Source organism: Seriola lalandi, unplaced genomic scaffold (genome assembly GCF_002814215.2).
Source record: "Seriola lalandi dorsalis isolate HSWRI2012SDOR001 ecotype SW California unplaced genomic scaffold, Sedor1 jcf7180002054422, whole genome shotgun sequence".
Classification (NCBI taxonomy): domain Eukaryota; kingdom Metazoa; phylum Chordata; class Actinopteri; order Carangiformes; family Carangidae; genus Seriola; species Seriola lalandi.
This window is the reverse complement of record NW_019524975.1, coordinates 409108-426129: the sequence shown is the minus strand read 5'-3', so window position 1 is coordinate 426129 and position 17022 is coordinate 409108. Positions and strand designations below refer to the sequence as shown.

At 38.9% G+C, this 17022-nt stretch overlaps 2 protein-coding genes across 4 annotated transcripts in view; one reads left to right on the top strand and one right to left on the bottom strand.

Annotated features, from left to right (window-relative positions):
- Positions 1 to 11146, top strand: part of cep295 (centrosomal protein 295) — a 17617-nt gene extending 6471 nt beyond the window's left edge. Inside the window, exons 10-29 of the mRNA XM_087175161.1 lie at positions 530 to 624; positions 1735 to 1947; positions 2301 to 2377; positions 2695 to 3523; positions 3733 to 3916; positions 4297 to 4491; positions 4603 to 4827; positions 4982 to 5079; positions 5563 to 5671; positions 6074 to 6262; positions 6666 to 6814; positions 7073 to 7526; positions 7763 to 7942; positions 8098 to 8600; positions 8818 to 8988; positions 9099 to 9159; positions 9471 to 9803; positions 10555 to 10651; positions 10826 to 10925; positions 11018 to 11146. Of these exons, the coding sequence (XP_087031287.1) occupies positions 530 to 624; positions 1735 to 1947; positions 2301 to 2377; positions 2695 to 3523; positions 3733 to 3916; positions 4297 to 4491; positions 4603 to 4827; positions 4982 to 5079; positions 5563 to 5671; positions 6074 to 6262; positions 6666 to 6814; positions 7073 to 7526; positions 7763 to 7942; positions 8098 to 8600; positions 8818 to 8988; positions 9099 to 9159; positions 9471 to 9803; positions 10555 to 10651; positions 10826 to 10925; positions 11018 to 11059 (4304 nt within the window). The 3' untranslated portion in view covers positions 11060 to 11146. The remainder of the gene's footprint in view (positions 1 to 529; positions 625 to 1734; positions 1948 to 2300; positions 2378 to 2694; positions 3524 to 3732; positions 3917 to 4296; positions 4492 to 4602; positions 4828 to 4981; positions 5080 to 5562; positions 5672 to 6073; positions 6263 to 6665; positions 6815 to 7072; positions 7527 to 7762; positions 7943 to 8097; positions 8601 to 8817; positions 8989 to 9098; positions 9160 to 9470; positions 9804 to 10554; positions 10652 to 10825; positions 10926 to 11017) is intronic.
- A 102-nt stretch (positions 11147 to 11248) lies between these two features.
- Positions 11249 to 17022, bottom strand: part of ech1 (enoyl CoA hydratase 1, peroxisomal) — an 11382-nt gene continuing 5608 nt past the window's right edge. For all 3 annotated transcript variants that reach the window (XM_023410340.2, XM_087175160.1, XM_023410341.2), the window contains 2 exons: positions 12418 to 12568; positions 11249 to 11514 (listed from right to left, as the gene is read on the bottom strand). In XM_023410340.2, coding sequence (XP_023266108.1) covers positions 11410 to 11514; positions 12418 to 12568 — 256 coding nt within the window. In that variant the 3' untranslated portion in view covers positions 11249 to 11409. The remainder of the gene's footprint in view (positions 11515 to 12417; positions 12569 to 17022) is intronic.

Genomic DNA, 17022 nt, shown 5'->3' with positions numbered 1-17022 from the left:
TTTACATGTTATGTAAAAACAGTTCCTGTCTTTTTGAGAGAGCAGAAGTTTTCCTCCGTTTTATAGTTTGAATCACATTTCTACGTGCAGGTATGAGAGAGCTGGGTGACTCAGAAAAAAGGTGGGTTTCTAAAGAAAATTCCAATATATTTCTAATGCATTATTTATTCCCAGTTTTTTGGGAATAACTTTGGGAAAAATTGGAATTTTAACACCAAAAGTCATAGCACCCCTTTCGGGATCAAGACGCACGTTTTGATGTATATATTACCAGGGTTTTCTCAAAGCTGCGGGACAAGTTACGCGCCAAATTTTGGCGGAAGAATAATAAACCCGAAACAGAATATTAATAGATGCCTCGGAGCTGAGCACCCGTGGCACTAATTAAAGCTATATCAGGATGTTACAAACATATTTCTTGAATATTTTCATCTATTTAAAAAATATGCATCATTAAATTTTCCACTGTGTTTAATTTACTTTTAATATTTTGTTTTGTTTTGTTTTTTCTTGTATTTAATTCTCTCAGCATTGGAGATATCAGAGCAGTCAAGTGCACCAGATACTCGACTTCCTGTACTCGCAAACAGAATCCAAGAATTTGAAGAAGAACGAAAGAAAAGGGTGAATGCTGACTCTTATTCATATGATACAGAGCAGAAATTATTTTTGTACACTGTACGCAGGCAAGTATGTGCTGCCATTGAAAGGTGATCAGACAGGTTTAATGCTTGCACAGTATATACAGTTGTTAGATCACATTGTGGAGACACTGGAAAGTCTTTCTCACTCGAAATCTCCCTAACTTCCTTGTTTAGGTAAAGACATCACAATTATTTGCAGCTTGTCTTTTTGCATTTCATCACACCGAATGACAACAAAGAATTAATTTACAAGAAGGAGAAAGTTGAGAATTGGGTGCTGGGCTTTATGTCACCCCAAGGTAAAAGAACCTGTTCATTCTAATACAACCAATCCCAACATCCTATTTTTTACAAAGCTTTGATTATTCAGTTTTTGTTGACACTGTGTGAACAAATCCCCATATTGTATTTTCACTGTGAAATTTATCAATGAGTCCACAGCCTGGTTCTGTTGTTATCCCAATAGCTTTGAAGTGTTTTGTGTGATTGGTCAGAATTTATTGTTCCAGGTGTTCCTCGTTAAGTAATTAGCAGGTGTGTGTGTGTGTGCAGGGTTCGCATGGTGTTCCAGAGAAGACGTCACATCTTCTGCATCACAGTTTTTTCCTGCTTTGAAATTGTTGCCTTTTTTGTGCGATAAAACATCTTGGCTTGATTACATACAGCAGATTTTCTATTGGAAAAATTTTAAAGCAAAGTGAAGTTGTGTATAATGGGGCTGATGGATATTGCACCTACAACCAGCACAGGAGCTTCACTCTCAATTCCTGCGGAGAAGGTTGATCCTCTGAAGACTGCGTTTGACAAGAAGAAGAGGTGCAAGTAGAGAATGTGTGGTTGTTCTCGTCCAGGAACTGGACAGACTTCATCATAGAGGCTCTCACTGTGCAGGTCAACCAGAAAGTCTCACCTTGAATTATCTTTATGGCAACTGATGCTTCAAATGTTTTATTTTTCCCCTCTGTACTTCAAATTCATATCCAGTCAATACTGAGGTTTAGCTAACTGGGTTCAACCCTCTAGGTAATGTGTGAAAGTTTGCAGCCTGGCAGCAGTCACTGTTTTTAAACATTGGATTTTTTTTGTTCAGGAAGAGGAGCTAGAGAAGGAGAAGCAGCAGCAGGTGGTTTTGCTCCAGGAGCTGGAAGAGCAAAAGGACAAACTGGAGCAGATGCTGCTCGAGGCTCAGCAGGAGAGAGAACACCTGAAAGCTGCTGTGACCCAGGAAGTGCCTATTACCCAACCACACGTACCTGTCCATGATCGGGAAGTCACCTCTGTCACCCCTGGACAAGACACTGAGGTTGGTTAAGTTTTAATGCTATTCTTAGTTGTTGTTTTCTCATATTTCTTTATCTGGCAACTCACATTTGTTGGGATCCATCATTCAAGTAATGATCTTTTGCCTGGTTGAGAGAGTGTGCTGCTTGTACCTACTGACTGAAATAATGGTTTTTGGGTTTGATGTTAGATTTTAACTATGAGCAGCTCAAAATTCACACATGAAATTTTAACAGGTAAATATATGCCATTCTTAATAATCCTGTTAAATTCAAATTTTCGCAGGTATTACTGAGTCATTTAAAATATTCTATGTGTTCATCTCAGTACAGTTACTTGAGTGATATATAATTGGAATACCTCTGTACTCTGCAGCTGGAGCCTCCTACAGGTGAAGATGACCACACCAGAAGGATTAGAGAATACCAACAACGGCTGCTGGAACAGAACAGGTGTGTTAAAGCCACAAAATACAATACTACTTTGTGATTTCATTTAGAGATTGTCACTTTCACCTCTTTTCCACACAGTTAATCTTAAAAGTAGAGATCTTAACAGATGACAGAATAATTCACCCTGTGTAGCTTTTACCAGCACTATATTTACCACACGGATTCATCAACAAATACAGGTTCAGGGGATCTAAGGATAGTGTGTGTCATACTGTACAGATTGGTAAAGCCCCTTGAGGCAAATTTGGGATGTTCAGTAATATATAACTAAAATTAAAGATTCAATTAAAATCTTTGGGCTACCTTTTTTATTGTAGAATTCACCAGAGATCAGTGGAAGTGGCTCGGCAGCGGCTGGACGAATATCAGCGAGCTCTAAGAATTCGTTACAGTATGACCTCCACATCGTTTCTGCCTGCTGTCATTCCACCAGGCCTCAGCCACCCACCTCTGCACAGTACTCAGTCTGTGCATCTTCCACCTCCACTACAACTCCCTACTCCTGCAGTGCAGTCATACATCCATAATAGACCACAAACCTCTGTGGAAGTTCCCACAAGAGAGTCTGACATGCTGGCCTCACCTCCCCATCTGCCTGGCTCCAGTTTTAGCAGCGACTCCAAGTTGCTGCAGGATGAAGTGGAATCTGATTTGAGTAGTCCAAAGAACCAGAGACCTGACAAGACTGCCTGGCTGACTGACAACATAATGGAGAGAGTGACAGAGCACCTTCCTGAGAGAGTGAGACCCTCCTCACACAGTCCAGAGTCACTGCCTCACAATGTGTTCACAACACATCAATCAGCCACCATCCCACTCCATCCAACCTCTGATCCTATCCGAGCCATTAGCCCGAGCATCACAGATGATGCACCTTTGGTTCCAGTCCTTGCAGCAGTTAAGCCTCGGACCATGTCACATGGGTCCCTGAGCTCCAGAGGGGATGACGTGGAAAGGCAGAGGCGAGAGCTGCAGGAGGTCCAGAGACAGGTACTGGAGAAGAGGGAGGCAGTGGTGCTGCAGCAGAAGCAGCAAGAAGAGGAGAGGCAGAGACAGGAAGATCAGCGACTGAGACGAGAAGAGGAGATGGAGCAGATGAGGAGGCAAAAGGAGACGTTGCAGGCTCTGATTCATACTGATACACAAGTAAGTCTGAGAACTATGCTGCTGGTTTCAGTTCAGTAAACAGATTGTATCTTATTTCTTCACAAATCTAATCTAAAACAGCACCTAATATGTTTGAGCCTCTCTGATTCCAAGAATTAACTCTGCTGACATGCCCTTTTTTTAAAAATGCAAAAGTTATACAGCACATCTAAAAACAACTTTCCCTTTTTGTATTTTCTCACCTGCAGCCAGTTCCAGAGGCTGCCAGTGAAGAGTTGGTTTCAGAGGACATCGGTCAGACTCGCCTCAGATTACTCGTGTCCCTGCTGAGAGCTATAGAGGAGTCTAACGGCGGAACTTTATCACACCTAGAAGACCCTCAACAGAAGGATGGCTCCCCTCAACAACTGCCATCTAGCAGTGGTGAGACAGGTAACTGACATGTTAGGTTGTAGATAGTTTTTTCCACCTTTGACATAATTTTTATTAAATTTCAGATTGCAAAACTCTTTCCACTTAATTTATTTACCCTTTCTATTTGACAAAAAAATGCTTGCTGAATTCTGTGGATGTATAAGTGCCATGTTGCATCCTGTTTTTTTGTTCAGTACCTGTTATTAAAATTAATTTGACAGATTTACACATTTACCATTAAATTCCAACTCATAAAAAGCATTATCTTGTTTTTAATGCCCTTGTGGCATAAAATGCAATAATATTACTTCCATTACAAATTTGTAATGGAAGTGATATTATTGCAATGGCATACACCTGGATTCATCATGAAACACTTTTTTAAATTTTCTATTAAGATCTCATTGCTCAGACCAACGCTCATGCTGGGCCTGCCCCAGTGTCGGCCCTCCCCTCAGAACCTCCTCCTGTTCGAGCAGCAAAGCCCCCGGTGACCCGTGTCAGGCTGGGAATCACGGAGATGATGACTGAACAACATGAACTCAGTGCTATTCAAGAGGTGGAGACGCCATTCAACAGCAGCGAAATCACAGGTCACCAGAAACGCATGAATAACATAGTGTTTTTATCTCATGCCCAACCCATGTGTCAAGCTGAGGAGAGGAATATGAGTTGATTGGATTGTTGTTTTGTCCTATCTCCAGGCCCAGAGGATAGCATGAAGGTTCCTTCATACACTGTAGACTGGGATCTGCAGGAGGAATCAGATTTGTCTGACACCTCTAACAGGACTTCACAGACACCCTCTGTGTCCAGCAGTGATCAGCGGACTGCTGAAAGACCAACCGGCTCTAGGACAAGCTCAAGGAGATCCAGCCATCTCCTCTGGAGGGAGAGACCGCTGATGGGGGCAGAATCTTCAGAGTCTGGTATGTAGAGGGCATGTGAAGAGTGATGAGATAAAGAACCTAAATGAGGGGAAAATGTTCGTATTTAATTTAATTTATTTTTAAAAAAAAACACACACAAAAAAAACAGGTCAAAATAAAGATATTTACACTTGGTTCATATATTGTTTTCCAGATTCAGCCATGAGAATAATCTCACCGCTTTCCTCTGACTCTGGGAGAGGAGCCGACTACTCTGGTCCTGCAATCACAAGCTACAGGTCCTACACAGAGGTAACCTACTGAAGATGTACAAAACTTATTACTTGCTCTTTCTTTACTTTGTGGCAAACTTGCGCAGCAAAGATAAATTGCATCTCTGCTCTCCATTGTAGACCCTCTGAGGTTCACATGCTGTGGATCAATGATGAAAATTAGCCAAATCTGAGTACTTTGGCAGTACCTGTCTCAGCCTGTGATTATGCTTGAGAAGCTTTTTCTGTCTGTGTGTCTGCCTGTATGGAGTGAATGTGTATGAGAGGGTGAGACAGGGTATGTCTGCGTGTGTGTGTAGGGGGGTGGGATGTTTGTTTCTGTGTACTGAGCGATGATGTAAAATTACTAAACCTGAAATGTATTTAATAAAAATACGTTTCATGATGGTTTCTACACTTGAACTGAGCTCAGTGAATCTGTGAGCATCTGTAAACCAATATGTCATTTTGGTACAAAATGTTTTATGTTGACCCTTAAAATCCTTGTGTGTGTGTATGTCAGTCTCCCCCTAGGCCTCCTGATTCTGACTGTCTCTCATCCACCACCATCTCCACCGGCAGCTACATCACCACGGATCCTGAGCAGAACACTGGTGAGGAACAACAGGAGCGTTTGTTGTGCTTTGTTAATGATTTTTCATGTAGTTGATCTTCATTTATTTGAAGAATCCACGTCCGAAGATACCAGGAGCTGGAAAAATTAAGTATTTAAATCACCTGACCAACACGAGTTGGCTTGCTCTTCTTTATAAGTAGAGGATTTGATAATGTGCTCTAAAATTGTAAGCATTATTGTGGGACCTGTTTGAATATGCTTCAGTTCTGCAGGCATCTGGAGCATGATGCTGCTGTACATGAATGGTTTGTCTATCCATTGTTAAGGTGACAAAGAGCTACTGTATACCAGACCCATACAGTGTATATTCACCAGACAACATGCTAGTTGTGTTTCTAACTTTGTTAGTCTAAATCTGCTCTCCTTTTTTCTTTTTTTTCTTCTCCCATTATTTTAGGACGAGGAGCAGATTTACTTGACGTCTTCTCTCCATCTGGTCAAAGCTCCTGTAAGAAGGACAGCTCAGCTGCAGGCCATCCTGCTGTGGCTGTAGACTCTCTGTTTAATGACAGCAGCATCCAGCGCATTATTGACAGATACACGAGGGAGCTAAACATCTCCCTCAGCACCGCTGGGAGAACCACAGGTATTTTACACATAATGCAAATGTTTATTAAAGGAATAGCCTCTTGTTTGTCAACCTGATAGATTAATAGCAGGTGTCGCATATCTGTTAGTTTGGTGCAAGTGAAATGGTACAACCATGTCTGAAAACTGCTTATAGCACTTTGTCCCGGCCACACTCAAAGGCCAGATGTGATAATCACACTTCCACACACCTGGCAAACTGCTGTGAAATGTTCTGCTTTGGAAAGTTACAAAAATGTTTGGAGGAACCTCTTATTCAGTACATTGAGCAGCAGAAACAAGTTGTGAACACACGTTTTAGTTAAAACAGGCCATACTCATGGCACATAATTCAGGATTTTATACCAGAAGACTGTACCATGTCAGTAGTGTGTCTTTTAGTGTCTCTCTTTGCTCTGCAGACAGTGAAGGCTCATATCTGGAGGAACCTGGGTCTTCACTTTCACAGCAGTCTTTGGTTCAAGACTCAGAGAGCAAAGGGGAGCATGAAGGCTCTGCAGGTCGTCGGTCTCTTCCCCCAGACACAGCAGGAACACAGACAAGTGGCTTGGTCAGTGACTCTCAAACCATTTAGGAAGTATTGGAACTTGTTAAGAATTAACAGCAATAAAATTGTATTTAAAGGAATAGTCAACTGTATTATACAGTGTATATGGTGTGCTGATTGAGTTGATCAAGTTACTGCATCTGCTAGCTGTAAAAAGTCTGGCACTCATAGGATAGCTCCATTTTTATTTCAGACTTCAATCAATGATCCATGGTTTTGGTTTAAAATGCCCAGAATTAAATTGATGTGTTTTTGCCACAGGAAGGGGAAAATACAGCCAATCAAATCCTGGAACACTTCTCAGGTGAGGACCCATCACAGGCTGAGGACCCAGAGCAGGACTCTTTCAGGCCTCTGATAGGCCAGGTGGCCAACCAATCATCCTGTCTCGCTGCTGACCAGAGGGACTCGGCCATGGAGCAACTGGTTGGTCAACCCTCTGCTCACTCGTCCATGATCGGTCGCCTTCCAGGTCTGCCAGCTTCAGTGAGCATGGATCAAGGTGGATGGGATTCCACTCTAAGCCGGATGATTGGTCGACTCTCTCATCAGTCCAGCTCTAATTGGCTGAGTGGTGGGCAGGATTTTTATGCTGGTCAACTGATGGGGCAGATGGCGCTGGAGCCGTCGACCACATGGCTGGATGATGGTCAGGAGGAGAGCCTGATGAGACCGCTGGTTGGGGAGCTTGATAATCAGCACAGTGGAAGCTCAGGTAAAAGAAGGGTCATATGGGGAAACTACAACGTGCAGTGAGGCTGTTAAGTTAATAGCAGAAAAAAAGTGTCCAACCTTCTACTGAGCATCTTGAATAATCAGATGATGGCCATTTGCCAATTTTGCAATATTTTATTGTTAAACAGTTAATGGATAAATACAGATTGAGTTATCAAATGGACTTTCTCAAAGTGAAAAAAGGTTTTGAGTTTGCAACTCATCTGCTGTTTGTAGGTGAAAGTACCCACGTAGATCTTGGTGTCTCAACTGAGGCCAGTTTGCCGTCATACCCTGCATTGCCTCCTGAAGCTTCGTCACAAAGTGCCACTGTCCCGGGTGTGAGTCCACATCCAGAAAACCAGATACTGCAGAACCAAACCAGTCTGATGGACTTGGGCCCAGAGAGGACTGAAGGTGAGGTTGGGGTGAATTCCTAATAGCCAAGGCTTTACTTATGGTGGTTGTATCAGAGGGAGAATATTATCATGCACAAAGTCAGCTAGCTTGTATTTTTCTTACCTAGTTAGAAACTTAATTGTGCCTTGTATTCACTTTTATCACCTTCTTAGTTTTTCCAGGCTCAGACTCCTTCCATCCGCTACTGGCTGAGGTCACCCACAATGAAACAGCCGACCCCTCCATGACCTTTCACCTGCTCGAACGCAATGTGCCTAACTCTCTTGAAGCACAGCCAGGTAGTGGGGAAAGCAGTGTCTCCACACCTTTCGAAGAGTCTAAAACGCACTCTGATCCTTCTGTTGAGTCTGAACCGTCACCTGAACACCTTCGAACAGAGAAGCCTGCCTTACATGAATCGTCCCAGTGCCGGCTCCAAGAGTCTGTCCTCGTGTTGGATGACACCATGAGGACTAATGTGGAGCCAACAGCTCTGTATCTGTCAAACCTATCCATGTGTGATGATACAGCTGCTTTGGGTCTTCAGCAGTCAACAGGAAGGGATGCAGAAAAGCCTCAAGATCCAGTCCCATTCAGTGACCTTTGTGCTGAAGAACTGAAGTCTGTGCAGGGTTCAAACCTGAGGAATGATATTCCAGCTTCAGATAAGATATTGGTATGATTTTCTTGTTCATTTTGTAAAAAAACATCATTTCAGACATTAATTGCAGCGCCAAAAAAGACAACATCTGCTTATTGAGAGCACTACATTGCTCTGTCATGCTACAACTGCAGGTCAAAGATTATTTGGGGAAATGACATGTTTTTTAAATGTCTTGTGTTCTTGTTATTTTATTGGCTGGCTTTTATTGTGATCCTTCCCTGGATATCAGGAGGTGGGCAGTGAGAAGGGGATCCTGGAGGAGTCAGAGATAACATTAGTGAGCCTGACAGACACCACACTGCAGGACCAAGAGACGAGCATCACTGAGGAAGAGGGAATTTGGGAAGGCAAACATCCGGATGGAGTGAGGGAGGAAGGACGGACAGGCCAAGAGATGGAGGTAACTGCACATGAATATCAGTCATTCAGAATCTGTGCTGTGATTGACGAACTGGACATGATGACTTTGGCTGTAAGTGTCTTTCTGAACATAATACTGCTCTCCTATAGAGTACAGAATCCACATTGATACCAGAAGAGACGCTAGAGGACAAGGACCAAACGCATCCAGGTAAACTCACAACAGTGAACACATCTAACTGAAAATATGATGCTGTCAGGAGTACACTGGGGGTCATTGGCTAAACTGTGGGGGAGCCTGCTTTTACTTTTTTAGATGGATGTGATCAGGAACAAAAAAGTAGCAAATCTATACATACTCAATCAGATATCTTTTTTTTGTTTGTTTGCTTGTTTTTTTGATGCATTACATTTTAATGCATCAATATATATATATTCTTTTTTTTTTTTTTTTTTTTTCCAGCCAGAACATTGTACATTTTTGAAAAGTGAGCCCTCCATTCTTTCCCTCCCTACATTTAGTGATGTTCCTGGACTTTCAGTGGGGTCCTAGCAGAGGTCTGCAGGAGGTCAACCAGCAGAAGCGCAGAGCTCTGCTCCAGAGATCATCCCGCAGGGTGGAAGACATCAAGGCCAAAGCGGCTCTCATCAAGATTCAGCCTGAGAAACAATTTCCATCTGAAGCCAGAGAGCAATCTAAAACTGAGGAATCTAAACCAGTCACTCGCAAGGCAAAGACTAAACCAGAGCCTCAACATAAGACTAATAAGTCAAACAGAGGCCAAGCTGAGCAGCAGCAGACCACTGAGAAGTCTGACTTCATCAAGCAGCAAAAGCCCCAGCTTCCCCCTCCAGGTATTTGAACTTTATACCATTTCACACTTTGAATCAAATCACTGCTCTGCATTTGTATCATGGGTGGCAAAAAAGACAAACTACACAGGCTCACTTTAGTTAGGTTTCTTCTTTTGGACATTTGCCTTTTGATTTGTCTATATGATACTTAAGAAACCTTAAAACTACATATAGCTAAGTCACAATGATCTCAGCTGTTCCCCTCAATGAAATGTCTTAATCTGATCAGTTGTACTATGTTTAGCCATTAGCAAAACATGAGTGGTTTCTGTGTTGGCTCTTAGTGAGGCTAATAAAATGTCTGTAGAGGTACACTTAATACCTATGACTCAGGTAACTATTCATAATGTATTTATGAAGCATTATTTATCTGAGAGCTCACATCTATTGGTGCCCAAACCTTTGTGTCATGCTCTTTTCCTTTTTTCACCCTAAAATTTTACAAAAATAATCCACAACTCTTGCTTAAAATGTTGAAAATATTTCATCTGAACTTTACCTTTTTTGGGAGATCAGTTCATTGTTAACTCACCTAACTCTTAACATGGTAACAAATCTTGACCAAACCTTTCATGCCCTGTATGCCATATGACTGTGGTGGGCACTGTACTGCGTTATGTTTTTGAGCAAAATGAGAAACTGAAATTTCATTAAAATATTAGCCATAGGTCAGTGCCTTGTGAAATAGTTAGAAGCTGTAGTGATTATCAACCTAGAAAATTCAACCACTTTCCATTTTCCTGTTTGTCAGTGAACGATTCCAAGCTGAAAAAGGTGGATGAAGTGAGATGCTACACACAAGAGCAAAGGAAACGGGATGTTTCTGAGATGCACCAGAGAACTCAGAGGTATTGGAATATTGTATATGTAGTATAAGTCCAAAGCACTTTCAGCCAGATTTTTTTTTTTCCCTCTCTTCTCTTGCTTACAATTAAAGTCATATTTGAAATTAAACATGCATTGAATATAAATGATGTGGGTTTGACAAAACAAAATGATGGTGTGTAATTGTGCTCCTGCAGACTGTATGAGCAGCTGGAGGAGGTGAAGAATCAGAAAACAATCAGGAGCCGACAGGAAGCTTATGCGAAAAACAGATTGAAAGCCAAGGAATTCCACAAGGTAAAAAAAAGATTTTTGTAGTAGTTGCTGGCATTTTGAGTTGAAGGTTATATTAGAATATATAAAAATATTTTTTTACCATCTCTACACAGAAAACCTTACAGAAGCTTCGTGCCAAGCAGATTCAGCAGTGACCGACTTTGAATGTGTTCTAGTTTTACTTCTGTAAATTTAAGTTAATTTGTAAAGTTTTTATCAATAAAGCATTTATAGTAATATAATATAGTTTTGCACTCAAGTTCTGAAAATCTAATCATCACACTCACTGTGGCTTAATATGGTTGTATCAAGTAACAGGTTAAAATGGAGATTTCAGTCAACACTAACTTTCAAATCAGTTTCTTTTTAATAAGGTAAAACATTCATGAAGTCATTTACAGATGTACAAAACGGGGGTGTTAAAAGCTCAGAGTAGAACAGACTGGATCCCCTTCCCACAGAAAGGCCACAATTGTGTTATATCTGAACTGTGCCTCAGTGAGGTTCAGAGTTTGGAGAAGGCTATTGTCTTTGGACTCTTCTTCTCCATGGCAGCCTGAGCGGATTTCATCACATCTTGAGTCTGAAGCATGCTCATGTTCCACGTGGCCTGGAGAAGGACAAACAAGGTATCTGTGTAAGTTCTCATTCGTCCAGGTCATAGTTATCTCTTTCTCAGATTAAATCGAAGGCAACTGGACTTGTATTTGTCTGTGGAAGACGTTTTGCCTTTCATCCAAGCGGCTTCATCAGTTCTTATGTATTGGTCTCTCTAGTCCGCACTAGTCTGACCAAGAAAGTGGAGTAGGACCCAGGTATGTCCAAGATTTCGACATTGCTGTCTTCAAAGGAGTGTCAAAAAAAGACACACTCCTTTGAAGACAGCAATGTCGAAATCTTGGACAGGGAGGACAGATGGTTTGAAAGGGGAGTCAAAGAAGCCATCTATGTAAAAGTGGAGAGGCCATCGCTAAACAGGGGAGGGGGTCTGCGACACCATCTATCCCCCATCTACAATGTCGCCCTTTCATCGGTACCCAGGAGAGTCAACAACATAACCTCAGACGACTCTCAACGATTGTCATCCACCAGGGGCTCACCTGACCCTAACGACTGTCGTTCACACGGGATAACAACAGGTCACCTGACCCTAACGACGGTCGTCCACATGAGACCACAACAATGGTCAGGTGAAACCAGTACTTTCACAGGTACTTTGGTGGACCCAAAGTAGGTTAAATACCTGGGTCCTACTCCACTTTCTTGGTCAGACTAGTGCGGACTAGAGAGACCAATACATAAGAACGGATGAAGCCGCTTGGATAAGAGGCAAAACGTCTTCCACAGACAAATACAAGTCCAGTTGCCTTCGATTTAATCTGAGAAAGAGATGACAAACAAGGTAGTGATGAAATTCAGTGAAAAAAAATGGCAGCTTTGTGGTGTGACTGACAAACATGTTCAGAAAAATCCACCATTGTTCAGTTTTAAAAAAGGAATATAATGATCTTACCATGTAGTCCAGTCCCTCTGCCACACTGTGGTCTCTGGCGTAGATGAGGTTGATTTTGGTGCCCTGCACAGCTATAGGACTGCGAGCAGCAATCTCATCGGCCATCTCCAGAGCTCCGGCCATCATGGCCTCCTTATCTGCAAACACTCGGCTGGAGAGAAAATGTGGATTTCAAAATGTGAGGTTTACTGCTTCAAAATAAGTGAAGCTCTTTAAACTCACAGCACATCAAAGTGAAGCTTTGTATTGATTGAGTGATTAGTAATCATTTTTATGCTCTACTAGAATATGACTTTTTTTGGCTTTTTTTTGCCTTACTATACTGTGACGTTTTGTGCCTGACTATACTATGACGTTCTTTGCCATTTTTATGCTCTACTTATAATATGTATTTTGTTGGCTTTTTTTTTGCCTTACTATACTGTGACGTTTTGTGCCTGACTATACTATGACGTTTTTTGCCATTTTTATGGTCTACTAGAATATGTATTTTTTCGGCATTTTTATGCCTTACTATACTGTAACGTTTTGTGCCTGACTATACTATGACGTTTTTTGCCATTTTTATGCCTTACTATACTGTAACGTTTTGTGCCTGACTATACTGATGTTTTTTGACATTTTATGCCATACTATACTATGACGTTTTTTGCCATTTTTATGCCTTATTATACTATGACGTTTTTTGACATTTTATGCCATACTATACTATGACGTTTTTTGACATTTTATGCCATACTATACTATGACGTTTTTTGCCATTTTTATGCCTTATTATACTATGACGTTTTTTGAAATTTTATGCCATACTATACTATGACGTTTTTTGACATTTTTATGCTCTACTTATAATGTATTTTGTTGGCTTTTTTTTTGCCTTACTATACTGTGACGTTTTGTGCCTGACTATACTATGACGTTTTTTGCCATTTTTATGGTCTACTAGAATATGTATTTTTTTGGCATTTTTATGCCTTACTATACTGTAAAGTTTTGTGCCTGACTATACTATGACGTTTTTTGCCATTTTTATGCCTCATTATACTATGACTTTTTTTGCCATTGTTATGCTATACTATATGTATTTTTTTGGCTTTTTATGCCTTACTATACTGTAACGTTTTGTGCCTGACTATACTGACGTTTTTTGCCATTTTTATGCCTTATTATACTATGACGTTTTTTGACATTTTATGCCATACTATACTATGACGTTTTTTGCCATTTTTATGGTCTACTAGAATATGTATTTTTTTGGCATTTTTATGCCTTACTATACTGTAAAGTTTTGTGCCTGACTATACTATGACGTTTTTGCCATTTTTATGCTCTACTATAATATGTATTTTTATGCCTTACTATACTGTAACGTTTTGTGCCTGACTATACTATGACGTTTTTTGCCATTTTTATGCCTCATTATACAATGCCTTTTTTTGCCATTTTTATGCCTTATTATACTATGACGTTTTTTAAATTTTATGCCATACTATACTATGACGTTTTTTGACATTTTTATGCTCTACTTATAATATGTATTTTGTTGGCTTTTTTTTTGCCTTACTATACTGTAACGTTTTGTGCCTGACTATACTATGACGTTTTTGCCATTTTTATGCCTTATTATACTATGACGTTTTTTGACATTTTATGCCATACTATACTATGACGTTTTTGCCATTTTTATGCTCTACTTATAATGTATTTTTTTGGCTTTTTTATGCCTTACTATACTGTGACGTTTTGTGCCTGACTATACTATGACGTTTTTGCCATTTTTATGCCTTATTATACTATGACGTTTTTTGACATTTTATGCCATACTATACTATGACGTTTTTGCCATTTTTATGCCTATTATACTATGACGTTTTTTGAAATTTTATGCCTTACTATACTATGAAGTTTTTTGCCATTTTTATGCTCTACTATAATATGTATTTTGTTGGCTTTTTTTTTTGCCTTACTATACTGTGACGTTTTGTGCCTTATTATACTATGACGTTTTTTGACATTTTATGCCATACTATATGTATTTATTTTGGCATTTTTATGCCTTACTTTACTGTAACGTTTTGTGCCTGACTATACTATGACGTTTTTTGCCATTTTTATGCCTTATTATACTATGACGTTTTTTGACATTTTATGCCATACTATATGTATTTATTTTGGCATTTTTATGCCTTACTTTACTGTAACGTTTTGTGCCATACTATACTATGACGTTTTTTGCCATTTTTATGCTCTACTATAATGACTTTTTTTGGCTTTTTTTTTGCCTTACTATACTGTGACGTTTTGTGCCTGACTATACTATGATGTTTTTTGAAATTTTATGCCATACTATATGTATTTTTTTGGCATTTTTATGCCTTACTATACTGTGACGTTTTATGCCTTATTATACTATGACGTTTTTTGACATTTTTATGCTCTACTAGAATATGACGTTTTTTGGCATTTTTATGCCTTATTATACTATGACGGTTTTTGAAATTTTATGCCATACTATGTATTTTTTTGGCTTTTTATGCCTTACTATACTGTAACGTTTTGTGCCTGACTATACTGACATTTTTTGACATTTTTATGCTCTACTAGAATATGACTTTTTTTGGCATTTTTATGCCTTACTATACTGTAACGTTTTGTGCCTGACTATACTATGACGTTTTTTGACATTTTATGCCATACTATATGTATTTTTTTGGCATTTTTATGCCTTACTATACTGTAACGTTTTGTGCCTGACTATACTATGACGTTTTTTGCCATTTTTATCCCTTATTATACTATGACGTTTTTTGAAATTTTATGCCATACTATACTGTGACGTTTTGTGCCTGACTATACTATGAAGTTTTTTGCCATTTTTATGCTCTACTATAATATGTATTTTGTTGGCTTTTTTTTTTTGCCTTACTATACTGTGACGTTTTGTGCCTTATTATACTATGACGTTTTTTGACATTTTATGCCATACTATATGTATTTATTTTGGCATTTTTATGCCTTACTACACTGTAACGTTTTGTGCCTGACTATACTATGACGTTTTTTGCCATTTTTATGCCTTATTATACTATGACGTTTTATGCCATACTATACTATGACGTTTTTTGAAATTTTATGCCATACTATACTATGACGTTTTTTGACATTTTTATGCTCTACTTATAATATGTATTTTATTGGCTTTTTTTTTGCCTTACTATACTATGACGTTTTTTGCCATTTTTATGCCTTATTATACTATGACGTTTTTTGAAATTTTATGCTATACTATATGTATTTTTTTGGCTTTTTATGCCTTACTATACTGTAACGTTTTGTGCCTGACTATACTATGACGTTTTTTGACATTTTTATGCTCTACTTATAATATGTATTTTTTTTGGCTTTTTTATGCCTTACTATACTATGACGTTTTTTGCAATTTTTATGCTCTACTATAATATGTATTTTTTGGGGCATTTTTATGCCTTAATATACTGTGACGTTTTGTGCCAGACTATACTATGATGTTTTTTGACATTTTTATGCCTTATTATACTGTGACGTTATTTGACATTTTATGCCATACTATACTATGACGTTTTTTGCCAGTTTTATGCTCTACTATAATATGTATTTTTTTGGCATTTTTGTGCCTGACTATACTATGACGTTTTTTGCCATTTTTATGCCTTATTATACTATGACGTTTTTTGCCATTTTTATGCCTGACTATACTATGACGTTTTTTAAAAATTTTATGCCATGCTATATATAATATGACGTTTTTTTGCCATTTTTATGCTCTACTATAATATGACTTTTTTTGGCTTTTCTTTTTGCCTTACTATACTGTGATGTTTTGTGCCTGACTATACTATGACGTTTTTTTTTCCATTTTTATGCTCTACTATAATATGTATTTTTTTTAGCATTTTTATGCCTTATTATACTATGACGTTTTTTGAAATTTTATGCCATACTATACTATGACGTTTTTTGCCACTTTTATGCTCTACTATAATCTGTATTTTTTTTGGCATTTTTATGCTCTACTATAATCTGTATTTTTTTTGAAATTTTATGCTTTATTATACTATGACGTTTTTTGACATTTTTATGCTCTACTATAATGACTTTTTTTGCCTTACTATACTGTGACGTTTTGTGCCTGACTATACTATGACGTTTTTTTAAATTTTATACTATACTATGACGTTTTTCCATCCATACCTTCAGCTGTAACACAGCCAAAATGATCAGCAAATCAAAAAAGAAAAGTGAAGAAAATGTCCAAAAAAGGACAGAGGGACCCCTGAGGGTTAATAAATCCCATGAACCGCTACTTAAATTACCACTATTATGTTTTTTTCTGTGCTAAATTTAACATTACTGGGGAGGAGAGCAACGTGACTAGAAGTGACAGCGAGAGAGGGCTAGTAGCTTCTCCTCTGCTCTGTCTCAGCGGAGACCGTCACAACTTCATTCACTCATTTAACAAAACAAAAAAAAAAAAAGCAACTAAGGAAGCAGTAAATGGACTTACATATTTAAGACCTAACTAAATGTAATTTAAGACCTAACATGCGGCTAATGTAAAGCTAGCGG